This window comes from Doryrhamphus excisus, chromosome 8 (assembly GCF_030265055.1).
Source record: "Doryrhamphus excisus isolate RoL2022-K1 chromosome 8, RoL_Dexc_1.0, whole genome shotgun sequence".
Classification (NCBI taxonomy): Eukaryota; Metazoa; Chordata; class Actinopteri; order Syngnathiformes; family Syngnathidae; genus Doryrhamphus; species Doryrhamphus excisus.
Window position 1 is genome coordinate 18,926,605 of NC_080473.1, and position 24,189 is coordinate 18,950,793.

The window sequence follows — 24,189 nt, forward strand, 5'->3', positions numbered from 1 at the left end:
TCACGTGTGACTCTTCCATGAACATGAGCTCTGCCGAGCTCTTATCAGATGCACGTCTGCCACCTGGTGGACATATTTATGGCTTCAAATGATAAAATTGCTCTAAAGTGAAATCCACCAATGGGGAATTGTTACACTCTTTTAAGCCTCTCGTGCAAAAACAGGTGTGTCGGTTGGTGTGTTCTACATACTTTGGTGTATTAGAGTATTGAGTATTGCTCTTGAACTATGTACAAAATGAAGTCATAACTAAAACAACAGCAAGTATGGTATTCAGTCTTTCATCCGTTTCTTCACTCAAGAGAAACCTGATTGTAGAATCATCTTTCCTGTTATTCTCTTTATTTAAAGACAAATAGTAAAAATAGATAGAAAAGTCATACCATTTAATATATTTTATGAACCTCGAAGATGCTCAATATGGGCAATTACTTCACATAAACAACAATAAAAAACATCAAAACAAAGAACCTTTATAAAATGGATAAAAAAGCAGAGAATAAGTAGGTCTAAGATAACATCAGTGAGAGCACACATTTGTCTTTTGGAGGGGTTGAAGTCATTATTAGCTGTCATTTTACATACAAGATGGAATAGAAGATATATAATAGTCTGTAGTCCATGCAAACACATGTCCTCATATGCTCTCTTCCATCTCAGTAGATTATGGCCTGTGTCCGGCACAGGATTCTTGGAAGATCTGAATAGAAACATTTGAAACTGATCTTCACAGCATCCAGATGCTGCCCCGGGAGACCAGGGCCAGGTAGCTCAGTCCAGAAAGCAGGACTCCAGCGTGCACTGTGTTCCTCAGTAGTGGTAGACTCTGATCTGGTCGTTGTCATCCAGACCCAGCTGGACGAGGTTGTTCTGGGAGGATGAAGCCTGGTAGCGAGTGAACAGCGGTCTGGAGGGTAAGAAGTTAAAGATCCAATCACAGCCGATCACATTGGCCTCACAGGGCCAGCTAGCAGGCGTACAGTAATGACAGCATCTTTCCATCCTCGGACAGGCCTGTTGCTAAAAGGCAAAGTTACCAGCGTGATAGATTTTGTTCCAACAGGAAGAAAAGAGACACTGAGGTGCTCATCAGTCACATGATGTTAAGAGGGTGCAACGAATTCTTGAATTATTAAAAAAAACAGCAGTAATTTTATAATAAATCAAACCATTCACAGGAAAAGCCGCAATGTTATGACAAAAAGTAATCACTTTACAAAAATAGCATATTATGAGGAAAAATAATTTAATTTAGTACCCTTAAATTCTAATATTAGAGATGAAAAAAACTATTACGAAAATGAATAAACATTAACCAGTAAAATTTACACAAGTATAAAGTCAAAATATTACGAAAAAATAAAGTCATGAAGACAATTGACAAGAAAATGAGAAACAACAGAAATGGTAAAAACAGCCGTTATTCCACAGGAATAACGACCAAATATTGAGAGAAAAAAGGTTGAATTTTAAAAAGTCACAATTTAAGGATGTTAAAAAAATTATGGAAATAATATTTTAGTAGCACGGAGTTGCAATATTACTTTGAAATCGTAATATTCTGACAAACAAATAAAAAAAAATCATGAAAAATAGGTTTAGAAAAAAGTGATTTTATGAGAATAACGTGAAAATATTATGGGATAAAGTCACAATTACCGGAAGAAAATTCAAGATAGAAAAGGCGATGGAAATAATGCCCTTTCAGTAGCATAGAGTTGAGTTTTTTTTAAGTACTAAAGTTGGAATTTTTGTAAAATTACATGGGTAAAAAAGGTTACAATATTATTGGAAGAACTTTACAAGAAAATTATGTAGGAAAAAAGTTGAACTACTTGGAACATTTAAAAAGTAAAAACAAAAGTAACAAAAAAGTAGCACTCTTAATATAAGAGGATGAATATAGGATGAATATAATTTGTAATATTATGTAATTATACATGTAATTATTATGTATTATTATGAGAAGGAAAAGAAAGCAAGATTTTGGGAAAAGAGTCAAAATATTAAGTAAATGCTGTAGAAGTTCTTAGCCTATATTTCGAAAATATCCTAGCTGCATCGTTTGCGGCCCCCGGTGGTGTAGCCGAAAGTAAAAGGGAAGGATACATGCTGGCGTCTTCCTTTTGCATCTTCAACCACTGCTTGTTGCTGTCAATCAGCTTCTGCAGCTTGTGGCCGTCCACTTTGACTGACGTGTGCATGTGCAGGCTAGGGCGACACATGGAAACAACAAGCATCATGTACTGTACTGTATGTGGCAGAGGAAGATGGGAGGGGAGGGCAGGGGAGTGATGAAGCGGTTAAGAAGGTAATACTTGGCAGGAGCGTAGGATGAGTACGACGGATGCGCCCTCAAGCTGCTGGAGGTGAATTCTGCGGCTTCTGGGGAGCAAAAAAGATCGCCAGCTGTGACAAAAGTGATGAAAACACATTTGTGATTGAGCTAGGTGTACCAGGAAAGATCTCCCTCCATCTTCGGTATGCGACATCCTCACAAGGTCTCAGACCACCCCTGGCGGAGCTGGACGCCAAGGTGGAAAAGCCGGGACCATCTCGGGTGGACGACTTCCACAGCGGGTTGGCTTGGCCGAAAGAGGCGGGGCCTAGCGTGGGGACTTGCGGTAGGATGGGTGAAGACCTGGGGGCAGCAGCGTGAGACAGGGCGCTGGGGAAGGCCGGGAGGGATGTGCTGCTCTGCCTCTGGGCTAAAGACCCCAGAGCACCTAAAACCGTGTTCAGCTGGCCTGAGAGCTGCTGCTGGGATTCGGTGAACTGGTGGACTTTGGCCAGAAAAGTCAGAGTGCCTCCTAATAACACATGAGATGACATGCAGATACACCATTACTACCAGTATTAGTATTCTATTTATTTTGGGTGTTTGGTGCATTTTTATTTTTACTTTTACAAAATGGATTAGATCATTAGAAGATGAATTTTTACTATTAGAATGGATGCCAGATTCAAAATAAAGAGAGCCGTTAATGTGATGAAGATCTTCACTGAACGCCATGTTTCCTCAGGTAGAGGGAGAAAAGAATAGGGTGTAAAATGGAGCCCTGGGGAACGCCACACGAGAGAGGACTCCCCGAGGCTGACACAGAAAGAACCATCCGCCAAAAAGACCCAAACCAGTCCAGTGCTGCACCCCTGCGTTACCGGTCTCATCAGGTGCGTCAACCGTGCTGCTCAGGTCGGAATCTGTCACATCAAAGGCAACCTTCTTCTGCCTGGCCATCAGAGAAGCATCTTGAAGCAGTGACTGTTGGGGTGCGAAGGGGGGGTGTCGACATTCAGCGAGTGTGTACTTCAAATAAGCATAGACATTGCAAGGCACTGCCATGACTTTATCATTACATGATGATACTGGACATATATTAGTGCACTCTCTGACCTCCTCAGCTGTTGATCCGTCGACATGCTGCTGTTCTTTTTTCTGACTCATCACCATCTGGGACAGCTCTGACAAACTTCTCATCTCCTAACAAGAAGGAAATACCGTAGGCTTATCAAATGCAAAATATTATATTTTTTGGAAAATGAGATTGCATAAAAAGATACATTACATGGATAAAGTGACAATATTATAGTAATAAAGTCAGAATTACAAGATTTTTTATAATGTTTTTAATAATAATTTAATAATAATTTTTGAAAGTTGATAATGTTAGAAATGTTTTAAAAAGCAGAAATAAAAAATCTTCAAAAAAACATTTTATAAGAAAAAAATCAGAATATGAAGAGAAAAAAAATATCTCACTATATTTAATTGTAGTGGGAAAAAGGCAACAAAACAGCAGACTGACAAAGACTGAACCCAAAGCTGAGATGCATAAAAAAAAAAAAAATATATATATATATATATATATATATATATATATATATATATATATATATAACTTCTTAGCATAGCTAGTGTTGTTTTACAAAATAGAAAAGCACTCCGCAAAGCGCCATAGTTCCCCCATATTGTAATTTACACCAGAAATATTAGTCCTATATTTCTTTTATCTAACTACATCTTTAGATTGTTCACGTTAGCATGCTAGCAATGCTAACACACTAACATTACCATGCTAACACCGAGCACAACATTGGTGTTTATATAAGTGTCTAGCTATGAAAATGCCTAAATTGCTACCAACCTAATGTTAACATGCTAGGAATTCTAACATGCTGACATGCAGCCCAGTAGTACAAAGTTTACTGTATATATGCGTCTACCTATGAAAACGGCTAAAAATTCTCCTATGCTAATGTTAGCATTCTAGCAATGCTACCATTCAAATGTTAGCATACTAACACCTACCATAATAGTAGTATTGTTTATATAAATGTCTAGCTATGTAAATTGCTAAACAATTCTCCTATGCTAATGTTAGCATGCGACCAACTCTAATGTGCTAACGATAACATGCTAACATGATAGTGCTAGATCTTTATATAAGTGTCTACCCTTGAAAATGTCTAAAAATACTACTATAATAATGTTACCATGCTAGCAATGCTAACATGGTCTAAATGGGTTGAGAAATGTGGAAGCAGCTAGAAGTTGTTAGAGCAAAGGCATTTTGTGTTGAATGTGTTTTAATGAGGTGAATAAAAACGAAACATGGAAGAAGTAGTATTAGAAAGGAAAAGTGTGCACTTTGGGAGAATTTTGAATTTGTTTCTAGTATCGATATAGGTAGCCTGAATGTCCTGAACATGTGGAACAGTTTGATGCTGGGATGGCTCCAATTGGTCGAGGAATGTGGTCGTATTTAGTTTTATGGAAAAGGGTGAATTTTGGGAAAACTTGGAATTTGGATAACCCCCCAAATTTAATCATCATTTCCGACAGTTCCTAACAATTCCTATTCGTAACTTTTGAAGTTATTTTGAGCAGAGAAGAACATATATAAATGCATCCTTTCGCAATGTGCCTACCTTTTGTTCACTCACTGCTGCTTGGCTCAGCTTGACTTGCTGAGAACAGTTGCTCATGGTCGCATGTAGAGTTGCACGTCTGTCCTTGAGTTGGCTGTTCTCCTTCTCCAGGAAGGCTTTGGTCTTTAGGATGGATGCGCCGTGGGATGAGCTGAACCTGAATAATCTGGGGTGGATGGGTGGGTGTTATAGTACGATGTAGGAAAGTGACCCTTAAATGACTGATTTGATCATCCTGTAGCTTGTGCTTACTCGGGCATGTTGCTAGGGCTGTCAGGTACAGTGGAGGGAATGGGGTCCTCCGGATCGTCTCCGTGACGTGATGAGTCTGTTTGGCCATCGGAGGGTGACGTGCTCTGGTTTTTGTCCTTTCGTCGGGAGGGACTCTGTCCTTCACGTGCTTCCAACTCACTAATGGGGTGAAACAGCTGTCAGTTAAAATCTAGCTATGCAACAATGTATATGTGAAATTCTTGACCTGCCAACATACAGTGCATCCGGAAAGTAGTCACAGCCCTTCGCTTTTTCCACATTTTGTCATGTTACAGCCTCATTCCAAATTGTATTAATTTAATCTCTTACCTCAAAATTCTACACAAAATACTTCATTATGACAAAAATCGTATGGGATCGGAAGCCAAAAAAACAGATCCAGACATCCCGAGTTGGTATAGTTAGATATTTGACATTTGTGTCAAAGGGAAAGTTGAAAAGCTTGAAAAGTGTTTTTCTCACTTCTGTAGTCAGGAACTGATATTTTCCTGAAACGTACCTATGTTCCACTGTTGATTACTAAAGAAGGGAAAAAGGTGGGAAAAAAACAGTTCATTTCTGATGAAAAATTGTAGTCTGAGTGTTCTTTTGGTATGCTCCATGTTTATATAGCCATAGAAGACAATCTTCTGTGTGCCTTGAAAGATCAGCAAAATGGTCTACAATGGCAGGTACTGAAGGGGGTGTGTGGGATTGCATGAGTTATGGATATGACAAAGCTGAGATGCAGTTTTTTTCTCGAACTATAAATAACTTCTTAGCATAGTAGAGAATCTGAAAGTGCTTTCATTACTGGTGTTGGTGTACCTGAGTCTGCGACTGAGGTGCTCGCATTGTTCCTGCAGCAGAGCCACCTTGCTCTCCAGTCGCCGCTTGTCTTCCTTCGCCTTCCGGCTTTCTTCCGTGCCTCTGTCTCTCTCCTCCCGCAGCCTATCCCCTTCTTGCTGGGCCGCGTTCCTCTCCTCACGCATTTTATCGAGCAGCTCTTGACCTTGACCTTGCTCCTCCCTCATCCTCACCATCTCTACCTTCAGCTGGTCTCTCTCCAAGATCACTTTGTGCAAAGTCTGCTCACAGACACACAAACATCATTTGAATGATCAGTGTAGGACTACTTTGTATGAAAAAGAAAAAACAGCCCACCCCTGTCTGTTTGTCTACATCCTCCTCTTCTTCCTCAAGAGCCTTCTTCTTCCACTTCAGAGCTTCTGCCTATTAAAATACACCTTATTAGTCCAGATGCTAGTGCCAACCACCGAGCAAGTAAACAAATAGAGTAGATGAGAGAGAGAGACCTTGGTCTGCATCATTTCCTCATCCTCCTTCAGCTGTTTGGCTTTCAGCTCTAACTGATAGATGTAATCCTCAAGTTCTGACTGCTGCAAGGAGAAGAATGGAATATCTAGCATCAGGCGTGTGGAAGGAGTGCAACCGAACAATGTGATGGTGAACGGGCTCAGATGGATACAACTCTAAACAATTACACAACATACACAGGCCACATGTTTTCTGTACGAACCTTCCATTGGCCACAAGGACAAGAAGTATTTTTAGAGTAGTCAAAGTGAGGCTTGACTACTATAATGGAGGAGGACGAGCAAGCCAGCACTGGGGCCATTGGCAGCTTGCCGCTCTTTTGTTTTTTTTTTTTTATTTTTTAAATTGGCCCACAGTACATTCTAAAAATGTAAAAATCTGCAGTAATTTGAAATTAATAAAGTCAAAATATCAAGAGATCTAATCTCACGAGAAAAGAGATTATTATTATTCGTAATAGGAAGGAAAGTAATGTAATTTTCATTAAGATGAAATATTAAAGGAAAAAACATTTCGTATTTAATAATTAAATACAGAATAAGCCTTATAATGGCGGCACGGTGGTCTAGGGGTTAGCGCGCAGACCTCACAGCTAGTGTGTGGAGTTTGCATGTTCTCCCCGTGCATGCGTGGGTTTTCTCCGGGTACTCCGGTTTCCTCCCTCATTCCAAAAACATGCTAGGTTAATTGGCGACTCCAAATTGTCCATAGGTATGATGTGAGTGTGAATGGTTGTTTGTCTATATGTGCCCTGTGATTGGCTGGCGACCAGTCCAGGGTGTACCCCGCCTTACGCCCGAAGACAGCTGGGATAGGCTCCAGCACCCCCCGCGACCCTCGTGAGGAAAAGCGGTAGAAAATGAATGAATGAATGAATGAATGAATGAATAAGCCTTATAATACTTTAGTAGTAAAGTCAAAATATTATGGGAATAGGGTCATAATTATAATAAACTCAGAATATTACAAATAGGACAAATATAGTCATTCCAGTAGTATAGATTTGAAATATTAAAGCATAAGCTAGACAGATCAAACTAAAAGGGCCAAAACCCCGAAACCCATCAAAACTGATTTTGGAAATATGCGTCATCAAGTGGGTCCACTGCTCAATGATGATCAGCATATGCATGCATGACTGTGTGTGTGTGTGTGTCTGCTGATCTCACCTTATGCGAGTGCGCCAGCTGCGCCTTCTCGATCTCACTGTGCAGCTGCATGCGCAGCCTCTCCAGCTGAAGGTCATGCGAGGCCTGAAGATGCTCTCTGTCTTCCTGCAGAGCGGAACGCAGCCGCTCTCTCTGAACACTTTCCTGACACAAACACAAAAATGTTATTGGTGTGTCACTAGGCCAGCACAATTCATCCCAAACAGTTGAAGCTGCTGAAGAACAAGTGATAGAATCTATTGCCTTTAACATCAAATACACAAGTTTTTGTTTACAACAAGCAAAAATGTGACAATCAATAAAATAGCTTTTAACATTGTAGTCCACGGGTACAGTAGATGGGATGGATGGGGTGTCCTTTGTCATTTGAGACCCAACAAGAGAGTGGACACCGTGCTCTAACCTCTTCCAAGTGCTTCTCCTTGATATTGTTCATCTCTCTCCTGTGCTCCTCCCTCAGCTGCAGCAGCTTCTTCTCGTGCTCCCGCTGCACTTGCTCTCGCACTTCCAGGAGCAAATCGGTCATCTGCACAGTAACAGCTTCCAAACTGAGACCGAGATCAATCATTTCCAATCATTCCCCCCCCCCCAGGACTGCGTGTGACTCACCTCTCTGTGATACTTTGAGAGCTGCTGTTCAGGACGTGGATGAATCAGCTCTCTGTAACTTCCCTCTGTGGCCACGTCCTTTATGGACACAAGCAGAAGCAAAACATACAGAAATGATTTAAAGAGCAGCTGACATCAACCAGACTGTCATGACCATGTGTGCACACTATGTGTCAAGATATTTCATAAAGCAATACATGTACATACATGCTAACAAGTTATGCTGAATACACGATGCGTCAAGAAAAAATGGCATCCCAGCTTTGTGATGTACTGTACTGTTTTTTATATTTCCACTTTATTCTTTCTTCGTACATTTTCTTCTTGTCATATTATGACGTTATTCCCACCATAATTATTTTGTTTAGTTTATCATAATATTAAATAAATTACATATTGCACCTTTAAAGGGGACCAATTATGCTTTTTCCACTTTTCTGACCTATAAATGTAGTTAGAATGTTGTATTCTGGTGTTAAACCATGCCAAAGTTTCAGATAATGAGGTTTGTGCATGTGGAAGGGAGCCCTGAAAGAAGTTTGGGATGGCTCTGAACGCAAGGTTTCAGAGACTTTTTCTGAACACCGGCTCTCTGTGATGTCACAGTGAGACGGACTTCCTGATATGGGTGTGCATGGGTACAAGCTGTACGAGCTGAATGGAACCAATAATAGAAGAGTGGGCGTGTTCCAAGGAAATCCAGCTGGAATAGGTGCAGATACTGGAAGATCTAGAAAGCTTGTGTGCTGGTTATTGTGTGTAGCTGCCCTGTAGGAGTCCACAACTCAATACAAAGAGCCGGAAATTAGCATAATAGGTCCCCATTATTACTTCAACTCGATGCTACTAAAATAAAATCATTTTGCCTCATAATATTATGTATAATACAATTTTATATTATATAATACGACATTATTCTCATCAAATTACATGTTTTTTCTTGTAAATTGTCTTACGATTTTGCCATATTTTAATGTAATTCTCATAATATGACTTTTTTGCTACATGTTTTTCTAAAAATTACAACTTTAAAAAATATCTTGTTTTTTGTTTTTGGCATTTCACCTTTCAATACTAATACTAAAATTACATTATTTTCTCTTGTCAAATTACTTTCCACGCTCTTGTAATTTTTTTCTGGTAGTTAGAACTTTGCCATAGTATGTTGACTTTATTCTCGTAACATTGTAACATTTTTCTTACAACTTTATTTGTTATTCTGTTTGTTTTTCATAACATTGGGGCTTTAAAAAAAAATAACAGCTTATTTTTAGCTGTTACTAAAATGACATTATTTTCCCTCATGTTATTCTCATAAAATTCTGACTTTTTCCTCATTAGATTACAACTTTTGGTCCTCATATTACACCCCCGTACTACAGGCTCTCACTGAAGAGTATGTCACCAAAGTCAGATCATCAAATATGATTCTATCTTTATGTGGGACACCACTAAATAAAGGATCATTTACAATGAATCAAATATTTGTAGAAATCTGAGGAGTGTTTTCACTGTTGTGAGATAGGATCATTGTTAGTTAGCAGCTAGTTTCCTAACCAGCGACTACCTCCGGCTTGAAGTGATCCATTTTCTTTCTCTCGGCTTGCATCTGCTGGTCTGACTCAGCCTTCAGACGCTCTATGTCCAGCCTCCTCTGAGCCTCCAACCTTTCCACTTCTGCTGCTTTTTCTTCTTCCACTGAAATGCGCAACTCTTTCAGCATGGTTTCGCTCTCCTCCCTTAGCACAAAGATAAATTGAGTATTTATGTTCAATGGCTTCATCAACAAATACAACAAAAAGGCCGCATCTGTTTTCATATGACTTTGGAGAGTATAGTAAGCCATGTTAGCGAGTAAGTTTGTTTCCAAATCCTTCTACCAAAGAGATTTTGGTCCCACATGCAGCCTTGCCAATCCCACCTGAGCTTAAGTAGCTGCCTCTCTCGTTCCTTCAGAGTAGACTCTTTGAGTTCTTCCAGTATCCTGTCAGACTCCATGTTCAATTTGGCTTCCTCTTCCTTCCTCTTGGAAAGAAGATCCTGCCTCAGAGCCCTGTGAAAGTACACACATACACACACAGTGTGCTCAAACTCTAAAATATAACAATTGTGTTTTTCAATATTATTATAATCTAGGACAAATGTAATTTTGTTTTCCAATGTGTAATCTACAGTGGATAAACTACGATGCGGTTCAACTTTCACAACTTCACTTTCAATTTTTCAAAACAACCTCATAAATTACCGTCTATTTCTTGCTTTTAAAATTAATATTTCAGCAAATTCTATCTATTCTTGGCCTAAATTAAGCAAATAAATGGCAAAAATAGAAATACTATTTATACTAAAATATATAATACTAATTAATACTAATATACTAATAATTAATATACTAATATACTAATAGGTTAGCGAGCGGCCCCCACAGCTAGGAGACCAGGGTTCAATTCCCACCCTCGGCCATCTCTGTGTGGAGTTTGCATGTTCTCCCCGTGCATGCGTGGGTTTTCTCCGGGTACTCCGGTTTCCTCCCACATTCCAAAAACATGCTAGGTTAATTGGTGACTCCAAATTGTCCATAGGTATGAATGTGAGTGTGAATGGTTGTTTGTCTATATGTGCCCTGTGATTGGCTGGCCACCAGTCCAGGGTGTACCCCGCCTCTCGCCCGAAGACAGCTGGGATAGGCTCCAGCACCCCCCGCGACCCTCGTGAGGAAAAGCGGTAGAAATTGAAGGAATGAATGAATGAATATACTAATAATCAATAATACTAAAATATTCCATGCAATGGAGTATTCCACACTGGTCTCTAGGTGTCAGTAATGTTACACTGATGAGAAAATAGCCACAACAGGAAGTATGTGGTCCAGAAAACAAAAGGGAACTCTCTCAACGCTAACGTGTGAGTCTGTTATGCCTTACTTTTGTCTTATTTTCTGTTATTCTATCAACTATGTTGGGTACTGGGAGTGTAAATGTGACTATAGGGGTGTTATTTCATGTATTCTATGCTCCCAACTACAAAAATATTCCACTGACATATGCACATGAATATCATATGACCTACCCAAGTGTATCTTTGCTCTCTTCTTTAAGCTTCACCTCTTCCTCACTCAGCTCAGCCAGCAGGAGAGCCTTTCTCTTCTCCTTCTCCTTAATGAATTGCTCCTTCTCTGCCTCCTCTTCCCTCTTCAGCTCCTCGTGGAGGAGAGATATTCTCCTCTCCTTCTCCTTTTCCAAACGCTCCTTCTCCTCTTTTTCCTCGCTGAACAATTCCTCCTGGAGAAGAAATGATATCGTCTTCTCTTGAATGAATTGCCCTTTGACCCCCTCTTCCCCCCTCTGACTGGCATCGCCACTCTCTCTATCTTCCTCCTTGTTCTTCACGTTTTGACTCTTATCTCTTTCACTTTCTTTCTCCCTTTTTCCTTGTTTCTCTTGTTTCCAGATTCCAAAATGGGATTCCTTTTCCGCCGGGTTGACATCTTTGTGTCTGGAAGTTTCAAAGTCTGCCACTTCAGTGTTGGAGGCTCGGGAGAGCCGACCTCGAGATGTTTCCGGCCTCTGCAGATTCAGAGCTGAGCCGAGCCGAGATGCTTTTGGTTGGTTCTGAAGGTCTATGGCAGTGTGGGAAGGGATGGACTGGTGGAGCACCAGTCTGTCTACTTTGGAAACTGGAAGTATGTCCTTGTCCACTGACTGCAAATGCCTGCACAGATGGTGGTAGAAGGTGGTACAGATGGAACATTCACTCATGGTTGGCTCTGGAGCCAATTATCCAGCAGAAATATAAACATCGACAAGCAAAGGGACGAACCTCTTGGCAGCCTCCAACTTTGTATACATTCCCATCTTAAACTCCACATCTTCTCCATCATCCTTGTCCTCCGGGGGACAGACAGTGCCAGATGTGTCGTTAAGGTCCAAAACCTTTTGAGAACAAAATAGCTTTTAGTGCAGAGTCGTAAAGGCTCCACACTCTTCCAAAAATCTCTTCCAAGTCTCGGAACCACTAGTATTGTGTAACAGTAAAATGTTAAGAACCTTGGACGGGAAGTGTTGCTGTATTCTACTAGGGATCGTCAATAAATTACTATTGCGTTGAAGAGTTTGTTAAAAAAATATATATATATATATATTCATATGAGCTGTTTTCATAACCAAATTCAATTCCATAAAATTCATGTTTGAAAGAAAATCTTATTATTAAAAAAAAAGAACCTGATTGGATCGGATCAGCAAGACTATTTAAAAAAAAATGGATTGGAAACCAAAAATATGGACCAGTTCATCCCTAACTGTAAATATATAAGTGAATGAAGGACATTGAATGATGACAGTACCTTAACATTGATGGAGGACGAACTCTCCTTAATATCATCACTGACTTCAGAGTTCTGGAATTAGACAGACATGCCGTCACTTCAATAACTAGACAGCAGGTAAGACATGTATGCAGATGTTGCTGTCAAGCACACACAACCGCAATGTCCACAGAAGCCGTACCAAGCGTCTAATGCTATGGTGCTATGATGGTGCAGACAAGACACAGATAAAGAAGAAAGGGACTCAAAAGCAAAAAATCAGGAGTCCTGTGCCAGACCCAATATATCAGGGATTCTCAAACTGACACCCTGGGGCAGTGAGGGGTCTGCAAGCGTAGGGGGGGGCCTATGCAAGTTTGTTTTGCAATAAATTAAATAATGCTGTATCGTTAAAGTGCGTAACTACGAATAAGAACCACAAACATTCTCTGCAAATAACTCTCAATTACATGAAGAATAATCATGGATTGATTTAATGTAGTACCTTTGAAGTACACTTTTAGTACCCAAAGCGCTTATTCACCACCACCTGCTCTACCACCTCACCCTCATTTATCACTGTTAATTGGTTCTAGATCAGATCGTGATGAGTGAATTTCCACAGAATAGGATTCCTTCTTTATAAATTTAATATTTTCCTTGTGTTTACAATCTTCTAAATATATTTCAACATTATTAGAGGCCTCTAGACACAAAATAACTCCCCATAGTCATCTTTACACTCATTACTGACACCTTGTGGCCAAGGCAGAATACAACATATCATTACTTCTTTAAATGTGTATTCTGAATGCCCAACTATGTACTATTTCGTTACCCATTGCAATAATGGTTTACACTCCTATTACCTATTATTACCTATTATTATAGCAGCCATAATAAGACATAAACCTAGTGACCAGTCCGGATAATAAGACATACGCCTAGTGACCAGTCCGGGGTGTACCCCGCCTCTCGCACAAAGTTAACTGAGATCGGCTCCGGCATACCCCAACAGCCCTAGTGAGGACAAGCGGCATAGAAAATGGATGGATGGGGTCTTTGAAAAGTGATCCCAATAAGTTTGAGAACCCCTGTAATAAACAGTATGCCACAAACATCAAGCAGGGACACAAATGAGGACTTTGTGCTCTTAAAAAAAAAAAGTGCACTTTTTTGGAATTTTTCCCATCATCAACAGTCCGTAGGAGACACAGGAATACGTGTCTTTCTGGTTGTCTGTGTGTTCTAAAGATATAAAAACAAATAAAAAGAGGCAACAAAAAGTGGTCATGCTCTTGCCGGTGTTTGTTTGTTTGTCTTCAAAATAACTTGGAATGTTTAGAATGGATTTGAATGGAATGTTCAAGAATTGTCAGAAATGGGATAAGGAAGAACTGATATTTCTGGGGGTGATCCAGATTACCGAATGTATCCAGGAATTCTTTAACATCGCAATATAGGACCATTGTTGACATTTGTGCAATTAATTCCATAAAATAATGGTCAGATCAGCGACAAGTTTCTAACAGGTTCGACAAAATATAAAAAACTGATCCAGATAATAGAATATTTCCAGATACTATGATCCACAATATAAGGAAATAGAATTGCAACAAATTAAACTATAAAGGTATTATATAGCCAAGACACTGTGGGATCTGGAGTGTGCCAACAGATCTCAAAAGCAAGGGAGCTCCATCCAGAAGAAAACTGCCATTTTTGTGAGCTAATATTGATATCATTGTGAATCCAATTACTAATGGTATGTTTTCCTGGCCAAGGAATCTAAATATGTAGATAAAATAAATATTTATGCTGCGCTCTAAGAGATTTTCCAATTACAGTAAACCTCGGATATATCGGACTCGGATATATATCGAAAATTTGCTCACAACGGACAGATAAAAAAGAACCAATTTTTCTGTAATGCATTTCCAATAAAAATTCATTGCATATATCGGATTTTTTTTAACGGATTTCGCCCATTTCGGACAAAATCTCCAGTCCCGTTCCAATGCATTTCCATTAAATTTCCCTCGCATATATCGGATGGCCGCATCGTGGCGCTCCGATTCGCCGAATCGTGACAGGCCGCTATACGATGTCATTTGCAGCGTTTGCAGCGTTCCCTGCGCGTCCAGATACATTGGAAACATAGTCAAGGAAGTGCCTTTTTATAACGGATAAAATCCGATTTACGCATATACCGGATATAAATCCGATATATGCGTAAAACGGACATTTTCCGGTATACACATATAACGGATTTCGCTTATATCGGACAAAACCAGTGGGAACAATTGAATCCGATATATCCGAGGTTTACTGTATTATTGTTATTATTAACATTGTTGTGCTGAACAACTACCCTACCGTCATGGTGACACCTCGCCACACCTCACTGGCTACGACAGAAAGGTAAATATTTGAGCTGCCGCTAATGCTGAAAGGTAAGGCTACATATTGGAGCTGCCCCTACTGCTGCTGTGTTTCTGTTTTGGAGTTTGGCAAAGTTAGCATCTTTTTATGATGCTCTGTGAAAATGATGTACCCAACTGTTTTTCTATCTTTCCAACACAGGAAAAGATGTGTGCGTTCAGGTCTCACATAAGGATGATGGATGATGGGCAAAAGTCCAAAACAAGTTGGCTTTGGGGAACATGGACGGCATACTTCCAGTGAAGAAGCAGGTACCGCCAAGGGTAGGCTAGCCACAGTATGGGAGTGTGAGCACGCAGCACACAATGACATAACAGCAACCCTACCTCTGCAGGAAGGCGGTTAGGGTTAGCGCTTTCCATCTCCAAAACCTCCGCAACCTCCTCCTCCTCGCTCTGAGATGCATCTGATTCAGCGACTAACTCTTTTCTCTCCACACTGCAACTCTCCTCTTCATCCTCTGTCATTTTCCTGTGGCTGATATCCGCCTGACTTGCACCATCCTCTTCCTCTCTTCCATCTTGCCCACTATGATCATCTATGCTTTTCTCATGCTCATCCGTGCCATCACTCGGGCCATCCTCAACCTGACCCTGACCATTGCCTTCCTTTTCCTCCAGCATCTCTTCCTCTTCCATAACAGTCTCTGCACAGTCCACATTTTCCTTTCTGTCAAAGATCTCTTGTTGGGAATTCACTTTCTCTGCATCTCCAACACTGTTTTCAATGTGGACATGCCCCAGGTTGTCTCTGTATTCCTCTCCTCCATCTCCTTTCCCTTTCGTTTCATCCTCACCGTCACCACATTCCTGTTGCTCATTGTCTAGAGTCATTTCAACGCCTTCCTGCTCTTTGTGAGTATCGCCACCTTCCGCCGTGCCCAAGTCTGTGCTTTTCACGTCTAAGTCATCGTCTTCTTCTTCAACGTTATCTTGCACCTCTCCTTTCTCCTCCAAATCATCTGGTCTGCTACTCACACTGTCACTGAGGCGGATGGGGTCTGCCAGGGGGGACAGGCGGTGTCGGCAGCCCCTTAAAGAGTCCTAGCGGGAGGGAAAGAATCCATCCAAGCACACACGTGACAGAGAGGTTGGAGGGGGTGGTGAGAGAAATAGGACAAAGACAAGTCATTTTACACACCTAGGCATGGAACCATGACACATTCTGCTGGATGAGACTTGTCCAAGAAACAAAAAGCAAAAATTATGATGTCATACTGTTGAATACGATTACATTTAGTATCAATACCGGTACCAATACCCGCCATTTTGGAAGGCAGTCGAGTGCTATACAAACATACCGCCATATTATCATCTGAAAAAAGTTAGTTTCTACCTGTTACCATTCTTTAGTAATCAGCAGCAGATCATACTGTAGATAAGTTCCAACATTTCCAGCATGTCAAAGGTAAAGTTTGAATTTGTGCATGCATTAAAATCTCCCTTCCATGTGTAACCTCCTGCATGCCCTTTGTGGTGAGCGCTATTTTACACGGAGAGATGCATGCCAAGCTCTTATAAAAAGGCACATCTGCCACCTTGTGGACATTTTTACGGCTTAAAACTGCACCAAACAGTTGCATCATCACCTCCTTGTGCCTCTCCCGCAAACGCATCTCCTGCCTGTGACGTTAACATTGTGTTGTAACACCCCCTGAGCTCACTTATAAACAAACATTCACTTTAAGAAGAAGACATTTTGCACACTAGTTGTACCAAACACTGACAATGAGTAGGGCAAATATTTTCAATTCCATTTTTTACACTTCTACCAGAATAAATTGTGTGCTTTATCGGTTTGTGAATAAAATCCTTATATTGTGTTACCAAAACTACATTTTTTCATCTTGGCAACACTGATACAGAGACCGTAGTTCATGCATTTGTCACGTCTCGCCTCCATTACTGTAATGTGCTGCTCACTGGTCTCCCAAGGTCAAGTTTGAAAAGCCAACAGTTGACTCCTCAGCAGGTCGCGTAAATTCCACCATATGAGATGCGACCATGCGTGCGGCTTATTGTGGTTTTCCAGAGACCTCCATGGAGGGTGCTCGGAGGGTGTGCAGTTCACCTTGCTGGGCCTGACACTATACTCTATACCAGGGGTCGGGAACCTTTTTGGCTACAAGAGCCATGAAGGCCAGATATTTTAAAATGTGTATCTGTGAGAGCCATATACATTTTTTTAAACATTGAATGCAATAAAATGTGTGCATTTTTATGTAAGACCAACAGTTTTAGATATAATGGGCTCTAATTGTGTAGACCAGGCACACTACCCCACGCCAAGGGGGTGTGGCCAGCACACTTTCGTGAGCAGCGCAGTGTCTAATAATAAATCAAATACTTGTTGCCATTAATACAACTTCTGCTGCTGCATGGTTTTGCACCATACTCAGTATATTTCATTCTTTTGGCCATCTTCGTCAGAAGGCTTGGTTCTGCAGCTTTAGCTAGGTGACTATTTGACTAAAGGAGGAAAGTCTACATTTACATGTTGACATCTCAATGACCGAGGTAGACTACCACATTACCCAGTAATAATCGAGTTTTGGTGTTTGACCTGGAAAATATCATCAAGAAAGATGGATATGGTCTGCCGTATTGCAGTAGAAAATAGATGGACGGATTAAAATGCATAAGAAAGTTGTTGATTTTGAATATTATTTTTAACAGTGATTTCTGTGATGGTTTACTTTACTTTACTTAAATGTTAGCAAAAATGCATTTTTATTGTGGTAAGAAATACTTGAGAGCCAGATACAGTCATCAAAAGAGCCCTACCTGGCTCCCGAGCCATAGGTTCCCTACCTCTGCTCTATACTCTGGTTCTCTTGACAGTAGTGATGTGCTAGTAATAATGTCATGATACAGTATTTGATTATCAACAGGTACACTTGGTCACAGCCTACCCTGCAGGTGTGCAAAAAATTACATTTAAATATAAATAAAATACATATAGTAAAAAAAAAATGTCATTGTATCATATATAAAAGTCTTGAAAAGTCATCCTAAATGTTCTTTTATCCCTTTCATGCATCATTCATATCAATTTTGATTATTTTCTGCAAATAAAACCACAATTGTAAAACCATAAAAACGTGTTTTGTATGAACATTTTTAGATTTCTTTAGATTTACAATCATCCCTTGATTAATTGTTTCCAGATGTGATAAGTGTATACCTGTAAGATTCCTTATTTATAAATGGAATATTTTTGTAGTTAGAGCACAGAAAACCTGTTTACCAACTTCCAAATACTTTTTTAACATTATTAGAACACCCCTATAGTCTGTTACAGTTTATTAGCTATTATTATTTCCAAAAATAAATACATTTAGAAGGTTGTAAACAAGATTTCTATGCTATAACTACAAAAATATAAAATTTATGAAGAAGGCATCCTACTTCACAGTAATTCACTTAGCATAGCCGGGTCTGGAAACAATTACTTACATATAAAAATGGATGACTGTATATGCCAAGAGCAGAAACAGAGCTTACATTTAAAATTAAACATGAACAGTAAGCATGGAAATGCACAGAAAACCCTGCAGGTATCGGTGTGTGTGTGTGTGTGTGTGTGTGTGTGTGTGTACCTGTGGCGACTGTGGCTCAAGGCTGTGGCCTCCAGAAATGTCCTGCATTTCTGGCTCAGTTCTTTCCTCTGCATGAGCTGCAGCACTGGCTTCACTCTCCTGACCCCGTGAACATGCATGCACAAGAAAGGGCAACACTTCAATAAGGCTTACTTCAAAACAACCCGTGAATATCAAATTATCAATCTAACAGGCAGGATCAAAACAGTGTATACATGTAGATATCTTAAAATTGCATGTAAGCTTTGTCGTAAAGCTTTTATTATTAGTATCAACTTCAATCTCTGCTCCATATTTTGTTACATTTACAAATATTTCAACCTTCTTCATAAATAATCTTTGGAAATTTTCTCCTCATAATGTGACATTATTTCCATAACATTATGACGTTTCCCCTTTGTTTTGTTTCTCATCATATTATGACTTATAAAATAACAAGTTTCAACTCTATGCTACTAAAATGACATTATGTTTCCTCTTATTTAGAGTTTATTCTCATAAACTTGCAACCTTTGTTCTCATTAAAACACAACTTCGTGATCTTAATATTTTGAATTTATTCTCATTAAAAAAATTTCTGCTGTTCTAGCTTTTCAAATTTTCTAACTATTCCAAATTTCTTGTAGTACATTTTCTTCACATAATTATGACTTTATTCCCATAATATTTGGACTTTATTCTTAAGACATTTGAACTAATTTTTCAAAACTATTTGTTGTTTGTTTGTTTCTTATATGACCTTTAAAATAACTACAGTAATATTTCAATGACTTTGTTTTTCCTCATAATATTAAGAGTTTATTCTTCTGAATTTTTTTTTTTTAATCATTAAAGGCATATTTGGGATTTTTTGACATGAAGTTGTATGACATCCCCATCAGCAGTGTAGTGCATCAACGGTACCTTACCCCCCCACTTGGTCCCATGAGCCCAAAACAATATGCTTTCAAAAGAGTAGTACATTTGCATCACAAATATGCCTCCTCAAAAAGAAAATAAGACCTGACAAATCGCTTGGTATTACTCTACCCAAACTACGTTCCTCTTCACCAAAATCCAACCAGAACTGTACGCATGGGAAGTGGGGGGTAAGTCACCGGTGATGCACTACACTGCTGATGGGGATATCATACAAGTTCATGTAAAAAAAATAAATAAAAGTTATTCCTTGAATTAACATACAAATTTATTCGTAATATTCCGTCTTTATTGTCATAGAATTAATTACTGCTGTTTTTCCCATTTCTCCTTAATATTCCAACGTTCTTCGTGGAAATGCTCTTCTCATAATTACAACTCTATTCCCATAATATTTTGACTTTATTCTTGTAACATTAGGACTTCTTCCTGCAATCTAATTTAAACTTTATTTGTTGTTTTGTCTGTTACTCATATTACTAATATTTCAACTTTATACTACTAAAATTATGTTATTTTTCCACATATTACAATGCGATTCTTGTAAAATTCCATGTACCTCGTATTGTATGCCCCCTCTGAGTTCATCCAGGTCCAGATGGAGATTCATCAGTTGCCTTTCTGAAGACCTCTGGCTTGACTATAGAAAGGGACGTAATGTAAGAATCATGGACGCCTGATCCATCCATCTGCATATCAGTCGTACTGTACCTCATTTTCCAAGATTTCATCAACGTCATCAAAGCCAGGCATGGTAAGATACACCTTCTCTTCATTCTTGTTGCTTAAAACACTAGAAACGGCACTGCTGCGGAGTCCCTGAGAGAGTGCAAGTCCAAACAAATTGTAATTTCTTTACGCCATCACAGATAACCACAGTGCATCCCACCGGGCATCCTCCAATTGTTGCTGTCCAAATGACTATGTATGAAAAACAATATGTACCAGAAGAGCTGATTAACAGAAACCATTAGCGTTTTCATTTTGCATTTACACATAAATATGTTTTTAAAAGTTTAATCAAATTAAAACAGTGGAGTAATAGTGTTTGCCCACTTCCTGATTTCGTGTTTTGCATGTTTGTCACACTTAAATTGAAATATTAGTTAACAACAACAAAACCAAATACAAAATGCAGTGTTTAAATTAAACTTTTTATTATTAAGGGACAAAAAAAATAAAAGCTCCATGCCCCTGTGTGAAAAACATAACTGAAAAATTTTTATAAAGCCATTTCTAAAGCTTTGGGACTCCAGCCGACCACAGTGACGGCCATTATCCACAAATGGTTAAGACATTGAATAGTGAACCTTCCCAGGTGGCTCGTCTCCACTTTGCCAGAAAACACCTTGATGATCCCCAAGACCTTTGGGAAAATACTCTGTGGTCTGACCAGACAAAAGTTGAACTTTTTGGAAGGTGTGTCCTCATTACATCTGGCGTAAGAACATCATAGCAACAGTAAAATATGGTGGTGGTAGTGTGATGGTCTGGGGTTGTTTTGCTGCTTCAGGACCTGGAAGACCTGCTGTGATAAATGAAAGCATGAATTCTGCTGCCTACCAAAAAATCCAGCCATCTATCGTGACCTCAAGCTGAAAGCAACATCGGTTGTGCAGGAAGATAATGATCCAAAACACACCAGTAAGTCCACCTCTGAAACATTTAATTGTGGCAAACATGCAAAAAGAAAAAACGAAATCAGGAAGGGGGCAAACACTTTTTCATACCACTGTATACGTTTTTTTAATGTTAAAATAAAAATAACATAATAGAAAAGAGGTGCATTATTTCAAGGCTTTTGGTACCACATAATATTATATAATAAGATATGGTACCCGGGGCCTTAAGTTTAACACCGTTTATTTACACAGACACCACCCCTGCCCTGGGATTCCCTCAGTGGGATACATTAGAATGATTTAAAGACCGTACCCCAAGATGCCCAGGTGTTTTGAGGGGCTCCAGCCCCCCGGATCCAAGTGAGCGAGGGAACGTAGAAGCAGACGCAGAGCCAGACCCAAAGATTGGGCCAAGAACAGGAGCATCCAGACCACTGAGAGGAGCCAGGCTTCCCAGGGGAGATGGCAACGACCCCAAGCCTAAACTCTTTGTACCCTAGGAGGGGGCAGAGCCTCAATTATGAAGACAGAAGCATACAGACACGCAAGAAACTGTCAGTGTCATCAACCGCTGGCTTCTCACTCATTTTCTATCTTCTCTCAGTGTTTCCACTCACAGTTCTCTGATTTTCATGTTGTTTTCACCTCTAAATGCATTCTACACAAGTAAACCCTAACCTACCCAATCTGAAGCTGAGCGTAGACCTTCCGTGCTATTTACTGATTGAATAAGCAATGCAATAGGACACACCTGGCCAACAAAAACTGTTGATCGGAGGACCCACAACATATTCATCATACAGAAAATGGATGGATATTTATAAATACCTGAAATGAAAACTGTATTTATGCCTTTATATTTCACCTGCATAATATTTAAACATATTTTCCCCTTAGAATATGTTTTTTTGTTAATATTATTTATTTTATTTTCATAAAATTACAATTGTTTTTACTGTTTCTGCTGTTGCTTTTTTTTTAAATGATCCATCCATCCATTCTCTATGCAGGGGGTATGCTGGAGCCTATCCCAGCTGACTTTGAGCGAGAGATGGGGTACACCCTGGACTGTTCAATTATAATTTTGCAATTATTTCAACATTCTTTTTGTGAGTTATGACTTATTATATAATATTTTTACTTTATTCTTGTAAAATTATTCATTATGTTTTTTTGTAAGTTTTCTTGTTAAATTCTACAAACATATACACTATAATCACTCACTCCAGTTTTGGCAGAGTCCTTCTTATTTTTCTCCTTTTTCTCCTTCTTGTCCTTCTTCTTTTTCTTGGTCCCTGATGCCTCGGCGGTGCGCTGCATGCGTTCCCGTTCTTCGACAACCAGGCGCCGGTAGTGTTCGTCGCAGGGGTGATCCCAAGTGGACTCACCAGAAGAAAAGTTGTAGTAGTAGATGTCGCCTGTAACATCCTGGCTGCCGGGAGGATCATAAGGGGACAGAAAGAAGGAAGAAAGATGACCAAACTATGTACTGTCCATCCATGTTTTAACCCTTATACCACAATAAGTCCACATACAAACATTAATGTCTAGATTGAATCCTTAATATAGAAATGTGAGTAGAGTGACTTACCAAGGCTTCCATTCGGGCGGAAGTGGAGCAACAATTCCCTCCTTGGCCAGCCACATCAGATCCGTTTCGTTGTCAACATCAATACCTATCTCCTTTGCATACTTTCTAATCTCTGATGAGTTGGGGAAACATAGCAAATTAAGAATCAACGGGACAATATGACCGTAGGGCAATGAAAATGCATGACAAAAACAACATCCATCAATAGAGTATGCCTTTCCATCACAGTTTATGCAAGTAATACAGTGTAGTACGACTGGATTCGTAGATCCACCAATTGAGAATAAATGAGCAGTTGTACCTTGTTCAGAGGGAATGTAGTTTTCATCAAAGTCCTCCTCCAGGATGAGCTGGTTTCCAATGAGCATGGGTGCAGCCATGATTAGTGCATGCACAAGGCAGCAATGCAAGACTGCTAAGGAATCACAAAATAGCATAGTAAATACATTTTATGCAAAACCAATGCGACTCTTGCTTATTAATAAATAATGGTATGTACTAAAATTACGCGGCTACTGTGTAAACATGGGGTAACTATTTGTTCAACTTAAATGCAAGCACTAAATCCGTAGGATTTAAAACAGCTACTACATACGAGCGTCTCTGATACAATGAACACTAGCTGGGCGTCATTTAGCTACGTATTGACTAGCGAAGCAGTTTAAGAAAAGGAATTTACCTTCAAACTCAAGAGGCTGTTCTTTGTCTTTCCAGATTCTGTCATCTAGTCTGCGTAGCCATAGTTTGTTTTCGAGGTGCAACATACGAAAGCTTACACTAATAGCCACAGCTCTAAGGACGCTTCCCAAGTTTCCGGTTGATGGTAGGATCTGGACTGTGATTGGCCGAGCCTCGTGAGGCTTTCAGGGGGTCATCGTAAACTTGTCACATACTAGGATCGTTCCTCATTTGTGTTGCCATGTAAGCCACTTGGTGGCTATATTTAGCGAGTGTTCAGAACCATCTGTCGACATTTTTTTATCGAAAAAGCGACTGGTGACGAACTTTAGCGACCTATTTGTGCTGATGTGAGACGTTTGGAGACTCAAGTTTAAACACATATCGCACTATCACTGCCTGTAGACAAAGCACGAGATGTTCACTTATAATGGGAAATGGTCCTTCAACTGACTTGTTAGTCACTGAAGTTAATCGGATCACAAGGCGCATGTGCAGAAACTTGCACACGCGCAGCAAGGTTCCAACCATGCCCTAACACTGGCGTCAGTAGTTGTCGTCCGGGTAATTGCAGCCTAACAGTCTGTCGACGAAGGCCAGACGTTCGTAGGCTCCTCCTAGTACCGCAACCACCAGTGTCTTGCATTCCTCACACTTCCTGGTTGTGTCACGTGTTCGGATGTTGATCCCGGAATCCATACAGAAATGCTAATACTTCTATTTACTACATATTTAAT

At 39.8% G+C, this 24,189-nt stretch overlaps 1 protein-coding gene across 4 annotated transcripts; it reads right to left on the bottom strand.

Annotated features, from left to right (window-relative positions):
• Positions 1-335: 335 nt before the first annotated feature.
• Positions 336-24,048, bottom strand: LOC131134873 (centrosomal protein of 164 kDa-like). 4 transcript variants are annotated; one of them, XM_058080541.1, is made up of 28 exons: positions 23,454-24,048; positions 23,076-23,186; positions 22,775-22,886; positions 22,408-22,615; positions 21,497-21,679; positions 20,273-20,380; positions 20,121-20,201; positions 18,644-18,742; positions 15,372-16,088; positions 12,643-12,696; positions 12,117-12,229; positions 11,367-12,008; positions 10,219-10,350; positions 9,865-10,036; positions 8,298-8,375; positions 8,092-8,214; positions 7,689-7,832; positions 6,498-6,581; positions 6,346-6,414; positions 6,010-6,269; positions 5,182-5,340; positions 4,930-5,095; positions 3,395-3,481; positions 3,160-3,262; positions 2,457-2,810; positions 2,319-2,385; positions 2,110-2,211; positions 336-907 (listed from the first exon to the last, which is right to left on the bottom strand). In XM_058080541.1, the coding sequence occupies exons 1-28, from the start codon at positions 23,536-23,538 to the stop codon at positions 811-813; spliced, it is 4,710 nt and encodes a 1,569-aa protein (XP_057936524.1). In that variant the 5' UTR covers positions 23,539-24,048; the 3' UTR covers positions 336-810. The 4 variants fall into 4 exon arrangements, with proteins under 4 accessions (XP_057936524.1, XP_057936523.1, XP_057936526.1 ...); XM_058080540.1 differs by having other exon boundaries at positions 337-907; positions 23,076-23,189; positions 23,454-24,047; XM_058080543.1 differs by having other exon boundaries at positions 337-907; positions 16,023-16,088; positions 23,076-23,189; positions 23,454-24,046.
• Between the last annotated feature and the right edge of the window lie 141 nt (positions 24,049-24,189).